This window comes from Archocentrus centrarchus, chromosome 11 (assembly GCF_007364275.1).
Source record: "Archocentrus centrarchus isolate MPI-CPG fArcCen1 chromosome 11, fArcCen1, whole genome shotgun sequence".
In the NCBI taxonomy this organism is placed as follows: domain Eukaryota; kingdom Metazoa; phylum Chordata; class Actinopteri; order Cichliformes; family Cichlidae; genus Archocentrus; species Archocentrus centrarchus.
The window spans coordinates 25,488,331-25,496,331 of NC_044356.1; the positions used below are offsets into that span (position 1 = coordinate 25,488,331).

General features: G+C 44.0%; 1 protein-coding gene across 1 annotated transcript in view; it reads right to left on the minus strand.

Moving 5' to 3' along the window:
* trim71 (tripartite motif containing 71, E3 ubiquitin protein ligase) overlaps positions 1-4,769 on the minus strand; it is a 31,486-nt gene extending 26,717 nt beyond the window's left edge. The window contains exon 1 of the mRNA XM_030741856.1: positions 3,134-4,769. Within this exon, the coding sequence (XP_030597716.1) occupies positions 3,134-3,874 (741 nt within the window). The 5' untranslated portion in view covers positions 3,875-4,769. The remainder of the gene's footprint in view (positions 1-3,133) is intronic.
* Positions 4,770-8,001: the final 3,232 nt, after the last annotated feature.

Genomic DNA, 8,001 nt, shown 5'->3' on the forward strand with positions numbered 1-8,001 from the left:
ATATTTAAATTTTCACTACATCACGTCACCCTCTTGCCAGCCTCACTGCCTTGCAACTCCTCGTGATTGCCTTCATTCGTTTGATAAGCACCAAGTAAACAAAAAGTTAACCAACTGAAAACGAATAAACTTTCAGGGAGAATATGGCATCCAGCCAAAGAGCCAATTACCTGAACCGAAATCATAATTAAAGATAACGGCCAGTGATCTGTAGAGCCCGACCAATTTATTGGCAGGACAATATTATTGTCCGATATTAGATATATAAAGTCTACCAGGCAGAAACTGTGGCAGCAACAAAAATATGGAGCCAAGTGGCCAGGAGCGCAGCGCAACCTCAGACTACCTACAAATATCTTTTTTTCACTACCTGATGTTTCCAAATATTTCTATATGTTGGCTTCTTTTCCTCATGCAGGGTTCTGAATGACCCAATACGCTGTAATACAGACTAGTATATAGGATTTAGGAGACACCCCCACCCCAAAATACAATGTGGATTTATTATTTATGTGTAATTACCAACCCCCCCCCCCAACAGAATGACTAGGCAGTTGTGGAAAGTTTAAGGTACGATGGGCACAATCCTGGATGACGGACAATGTCTCAGCTTTCTCTGCGTTTGTAAGTAAAGAAAGACTCTCCTGCTCCCGTGTCATTCCCTCCCCCAGGGCTGAAGCTGTGAGTAAGTAAATGGGAAATGAAGCCCTTACTGGAAAACTGAGCCCACCTATTTACTGGCAGTGGACAGGAGGTGGGGGGTTGGGGGTTGGGGGGGGGGTTAAAAAAAAAAAAAAAAAAACTAAATTGGAAATTTGAACTGGGCTTTAGTGATTAGTTGAGTTATGTTTTTAATTCAGCAGCATTTAAATTCCACACGTTTTAATGAACACCAAGTAACTGAACCCCACTTACGCCAGTAAACATGTAAAAGTAAGCTGTGCTCTGTAACACTAACGGTGGGAGCACATTCATTAAACCAAAAACTTTACTTCGAGACGAGATCTGTTACCTGTGCTGTTACATTAAAGCTGGTCTACTCACCTACTGTTCACTTTGAATCCACTGTGGCCCAGGCACACACGACTTTACCAACATCTACAAACGTAAAGATTAAGGCCGTTTGTTCTCTTTCTTACCTTTCACAAGCCTCAGCCTTGTGTGTGCCGTTAAGGCTGAGCACTTAACACACCCTGAGGAGTTTCTGAGCACTAATGACAAGCTTTCCCTCCAGGTATCTTTTGGGGGGTGGGGGGGCATTTGAATGCAGAGGGTTAGCATTTTCAGACTGTTTTTTTTTTTTTTTCGATCTGTGACAGCCACTATTTCTCCCCCGCTCGTCATGGATTTATTTCCTGTGGGGCACCAAAACTCAGTAAGGGAGCCTTCATCATCTCCTGCAAATTAAACTGGGCTAAGCAAACGCTATGTGGGATTAACAAACCAAACAGCAATGCTCCAAAAGGCACCGACAGCACAAAGACAGTGAATACATGCAGATCACTGACTCAAATTAGCCCAGATAAGAGTCAGGAGAACAGCCACACCCCAAACTTCAAGTCCTAAATTTCAAATAAATTTGTTTTTTGTGATTTTTTTTGGTGTGTGTGTTTGGCACAAAGGATTTATTTTTGCAGCAATGGCCTTCATGCATTTCTGTTCTTTTACAATATCTTGGTTATAATTAGGGATGCACCGATATATTGGCTGATATTGGCCCAGTAGACTAATACAAGCAAATGACATTTACTGATGTTAGTGGCCGATATTCATCTTGCTTCACATCAATGCTGCATCATTAAATGTTCAAAACTTGAATCATGGTGAGTTAAAAAAAAAAAAAAAAAAAAAAACATAAAACAGGACAGTTTTGTTTTTTGTTTTTTTAAATAAAAATCTTCTTTTCAAGAAAATCAGCAATAAATGACAAAATAAAAAGACTAGCGGGGAAAAAATGTAGGCATTGTTTTCTGGCCAAATAGTCATTCTAGACACAGGTTTTGGTGCTCAAATTCTTTTAAATACTTGAGTCGACTTAAACAACCATTTGAACAAAGCAAAACAGTCTGGTCATGAAACAGAACATTTTTCATGAAGTCAGGCCTCTCTTTACTTCCCAGTGTCGTGTTCTCAGGGCACACAGTGACCCTTTAAGTCATTGCAAGGTTCTGTTAACAATGAATGGCATCCTGCAGAGTCTGCAGCGTTTAACTGCTGGGACAAGGCTGCACATGCTGCTGCAACTTAAAAGATTGATGTGCAACCCACGTCTGTTATTGGTTATGTGAAAAAGTTAACACCGCTTTAACATTTGCAGTGAATTACACTGTTTGATTAAGTGACTTACTTGAATGCAGGTAAATGTACCGGGTGAGCTTTTGCACTGGTGCACATTTGCTGACCACACTTGACCGATCTGTTTGCTGGCCTACTCGGACAAAAATGATGGTTTATTCTGGAAAGTGCGGGGAGGACAGCTTTCAGCAACTTAACAGAAACCAGAAGTGGGTCAAAAATGACATTCCAAGACCTCCTGCTGGTGCTATTTGTTATTCTTCCTGACCATACAACTCTACCAAGAAAAAGCTGTTTTCCTGTTTTACGGCCCTTTGTAGTTCTGCCCAGATCACATTTTGCACAAAGAGAGAATTCCAACTTGTCTTTCCCATTACCAGAGAAAAGCTAGATCTCCACAATATGCCCATGCCAAAAACTTCTAACAGTCATAGAAACATGTGTGCACTTACTCCAGGGGCCTCTGTCTGCCCTGAATGGATGGTGTGGTACAGATTAACCAGACTGCGTGTGTCTGTGCGTGAGTGTGTGCACACAGATTGTGTGTGTGTGTGTGTGTGTATGAGAAAATCCAGCTTAACACACGTGCCTGTTCATCTCCAGGGAACTAGGTGAAGAGCCACTCAGCTCCCTTTGAACTTAAGGCCATATGGCCCCCAGTATGACTCCATATTACACACATAATGGTATTACACTATAAGAGCATGTGGACGCGTGAGAATAAAACTAGATTTAGATGGAAAGGCATCAAAAATGAATCAAGAGCAGAAGTATCCGTGAGAGCGCCCCCACTCATTTCTAGAACTTGCTGGTTTGTGCTCCCCTGTGCTGGACTTACCTCACTGTCATGTTGTTGGCAGTAGCTCATGCGATCCTGGAATAGGGACAGCAATGCAAAGTTGTTCTGCAAGGACTGGGCGATGGACACAGACATCCCAGGCTGGCTGGCGTTGCTGTTGGCGTTGACCCTGCTCAGGTGGTGGATCTCTCCCAGGCGCTCGATGAAGTGGTCCTTGGTGAGCCGCACCCGCTGGTGTGCTCGCACACAGTTGTCACACAGGTACTCCTGGCAGTCGAGGCAGTGGGATGTAGCCAGGTTCTCCTCATCGCAGGAGCTGCACTGAGGCTCTCCCAGGTGGTGCGGGCGCAACAGGCCTCCACGTGATGGGTGATTGAAGCCAGAGGAACCTCCACCCAGACCTCCCCGGGGATGGTGGTGGCCATTCTTGTTCTGGATCTGCTCCTCAGAGCTCACAACCACATCCAGCAGGTTGCTGAAGAGGAAGTTGGAGGAAGGCAGGGAGTCCACCCCGGCCTCTGAGATGGACACCTTCTGGTCGCAGGTGGGGCACCGCAGCTTCAGCGGGTCCCCGGGACTGCGCTGTCCCTCCAGGCACTGCCTGCAGAAGGCGTGCAGGCAAGGCAGGACGTGGAGCCTCTTATTGGTCTGGCTGGAGGAGGACGAGGTATGAGAGGAAGATGATGAGGTAGAAGAGCTGGAGGAAATGGGAGCAGATGAGCCGCATAGCTCCTTGCAGAGCGGGCACGTCTGCAGGTCCGAGTCAGGAAACGAAGCCATCTGCGGCGTTACCGAAACCAGGCTCAGTTTACAACACGCGCAGCGATGAGGTTGAGGTATTCATTTGGGGACACATCGGCCCGTTGTGGTGTGTAGAAGATAATTATCTGTCCACGTTAATATGGTATTTGAGGTAGATTCAACAGTTTAAAAAAAAAAAAAAAAAACGGCGCTAATCAACTCAGAAAACAAAAAAACAAGGAGGTAGCCAGTTATTCACAAAGTTATTCTTGTTGTGAGATGACTAAAATCACAGTACTTAAATCAGCTGTGTAAGGCGTTTTCTTGGAGAACCGACAAAGTCCTTCTTAAAAATACAACCATCAAGGTGGCAACACACGATCTTGGTGCTTCCGTGGAGAAAAACAGTGCGATGGTGCTCAGTTGTAGCTCATAAAATAAACCCGAAAATGGAAAGATACTGGGTCGGCTGGAGGGCTCGGTCTCTCCTCCCCCACCAGCTCGGCAACATGACTACAGGACCGAGAGGTACAAAGCAGCACCCAGGCTTCCACAGATTTTTTTTTTTTTTTGGAAACTTCTCCTTTATTTCTAAGCCTCCAAATTCAGACCCGTGCGGCTGACCATCGGGATCCGTCCAGGCGGCGTCGGGCGCAGCCAGCGGTCATCTGGTTGTCGCAGCGCGAGCCTCGGACCTCGAGACTGTAAATTATTCATCAAAGCAACGGTATCATAGCGCGCCTTTGGTCACCGAGGGTTCAGAAACGACCACAGCGAGCCTCCTGCAAAGACAAACCGCAAGTGTGGGAGAATTCACCGGCCCACCTTGAGAGGAGGCCGCTTCCAGCTCGCGTTCCCCGTCTGTTGGTCTCTCTGAGTGGAGGAATGCGCACGGTTTTCTCCCCGGCTCGGTGGTGCTGGTGGTGGGGGGAACGGTGTCTTATAACTAGGTGAAACTCGGTCCAAAGACAATATGGGCCTTTAACGTTCTGCTGCTGTCGCCGTTTTTTTTATTTTCGGGCGAATACAAAAATGAAATAAAAACAAGCTGTGCGCTGTAACGCACGCGTGCTGCTCGGCTTGCAGCTCCTCGAGCTGCTCTTATCGGACTGAGGAGAAATGGAGCCAGCCACTTCCGCTCGTGGGGAGGAGAGAAGGGTGTGCGCCAAACGCACGTCCCCGAGAGCCGGGGGTGTGTGGTCACGTATGCGCGAGTGTGAAGGGAAAATAAATGAGCTTTACTGTCAGAATATACGGCGCGTAAAATTCATTCAAGTTAAATTACATTAAATTAATATATATTAACTTATATTGCAATAAAATAAAAGCGGTGTGCTAGTAAACCCCCTAAATGAAAATAACAGTTATATATTAAAAAACAAAGACTAAATACACGCTGTGGACGCACCCCGGGGGTCCAGGCCCGTCCAAAAAAAGCCCACTGTGCCGCTTCAGCTGGATTTACTGACAAACCTTTGCAATTACAGGTGAAATTAAGTCATATTATTTGGTAATGAAAATGTTAAATACCCACATCACATTGTAGCGCAGCAGTCTACCAACTAGAAGGCTGATGGTTCGATCCCTGGCTCCTCTAATCTGCATATTAAATTAAATTTGGGCAAGATGCTGAATCAGTCCCTGATGCAGCCTTCAGAGTGTGAATGTACTGAAGTGTAGGAAGTGTTGTGCCAAAAAGTGATTTTTGATGTTTCTATGTGCTTTTATGTGTAATGTATTTGCTCATATTGGTGAATAGAGTGTAGTCAATAGGATTTATGAAGGGCTTAGATATAAAATGAAGAAATGACCTGTTATTCAAATATGTTTATGACTCTGCATTATTGCACGTACATTATAATAAGTGCAGTCCTCTTTGGTCACTTAAAATATCTTTATAGATTGTAATGTCATATTTGTTCTGATTTCTGCTGCCCTCTTGGCCAGATATCTCTTTAAAAATCTGGCCAATCGCAGTTTTTACCCTGATAAATAAAGAATATATAAAAGTCGCTGCCAAAAACTGATTGCAGCTTCTACCTTGTGACAGAAATGTTGTTTGTTACTCAAAATGACTTGATATCATTCACAAGAGATATGTTTGACATATTTTTCACAGATTATAGGTCAGCAAGTCATTTACAACAGTTTAAATATGGGCAATCATTTTCTGGCAATCACTTTTTGGCAGACGATCACTTTTTTGGCACAACAGACGTTGTGCCAGGGGAAATCACTTGAATCCCCTGCGTAATCCCACGTTAGTTAATTATTCAGTTAATAGTAGAGTATTTATACCAATCGTATAAGCGTGACACTGATTTCGGAGTGCGTGGGCCTCTCATTTATGTCCACGTGGAACTAAAAAAGGTCATCATCAGCGCGTGAGGCTGTCTTTGAAGCATGATCGCACTTGAAACTTGATTTTTTAAAAAGAGCGTGCTGAGCGAAATAAAATAAAGTGAGTTGATCTAATTCATTTTGACAAAGGTTAAAGGTGAATTTGAATTATAGTATTAGTGTTTACATTTTTTTTACATTTAAAAATATTCTGTTTCTGTCTCAAATGTTGATTTTTTTTTTTTTAACCATAGTAATTGTGAAGTTTGATATGACAGCCCTAGTCAGATTATCTCACTGAAATAATATGAGATGCTCTGCTAACTTAATGCCACATGATCACTAAAACAGGGGTGAGGCTAAAGTGGGCCCTAAGGGTGGCACCCACCCTCAGGTTTGTTGTCTTTTCAAAGCAACCGTGGTTGGAAATGATCAAAGTGAGTGAATGCTGCTCTCAACCGTCCATAAAGCACCGTGTGTTGCACAGGCCCTTAAATAAGATACTGCGAGCACAGCTGATCATTCCACCCCGCTCTGGCTGCAGAATCTGTGCATCCTTTAAAGCTGAAGAATAATAATTCCCTGTTTGTCAGATGACACTGGCCAAAGTGCAAAGGGCAGCCAAGGTTATTGTGAGAGACTGAAGAAGGGGGTGATTAAGACCACACTGCTCTGAGTGAAAAATCAAACAAACAGGCCTCTGTTAGGGTGTTATCCTGGGACGACACATGCACAGTCGCCTGTTTTCCTGCTCGCATATCATCTGACTCTGTGATCTCTTGACAGTGTTAACATATGGGACCATCTCTACATACATTCACAGTCCATGGACATGTGAAGGTTTATTTATTTTCACTTTTGCCTCTGAGGACTGTTCAATAAATCAAGATGGATATGTCTAGTCTAATGTCAGGCGGTCTCTGTTACTTACGTGTGTGTGGCTCCTTTCGAGTCATCTGAAACAAAGCTCTACTCTGTCGGTAAGAAAATGAGAAGTCAGTATAGGTACCAGTAAAGCCTGTATTGTACTTCACTTGCCTTTGCAAATGGCAGCACATCCTGTGCTCCAGCAGCTGCAGAAGAATGTGAGACAGAGGCAGGCGGGTACTGCACAGAATGACCACAGAAATCAGGGAATGCGTTTGTTTTTCTGTTGCAGTTTAAGTTTTCACTTTATCAGCATTCCATAAATTTGCCTCATGGTTGAGCCCACCATAGCACAACACTTCCCTCTGGTGGCTATGCAGACCTGCAACACCTTCACACTGCTGACTGCAGAGTAAACACACACACACATACTGAACCACAGCATCTAAAGAACAAGGGGGGGGGGGGGGGGGGGGGGGGGGGGGATCATGGCAGCAAATTAAAGTGTCAACTGAGCCATCTGTATTGTTTTAATGTGAGAATAGGAAAAAAGATTCTTAGATATCAAAGAGCGCATAACTGACATGTATGCATAAAAGGAGTCTAGAACCTTCTGAAATTAGAGCAAAATGTGAAAAAAAAATCCTCCATGTATTGTGTTGCAGAGACATCGATAGTTAAACTAGGGCAGTGCTGTTCTGTCCACAACATGGTGCAGCATGTTGTGTTTATGGTAACTGTGTTTGTCAGTTTATGAAGGTTTTTGTGCATGCGAATACCACAAGCATACTTGTGTACAGTCCTCCAGTTAACTAAACAGCACACAGCTCGATGGCAAAGATTAAAAAAAAAAAAAAAAGCAGACGTGGCTGCAGTGGACAGTTTTTAACATGCAATTTCACTTCACTCTTCTCCAGAGCTGGCTGATAGACAAGGTTGTAACAGCATCCCCTGATGAC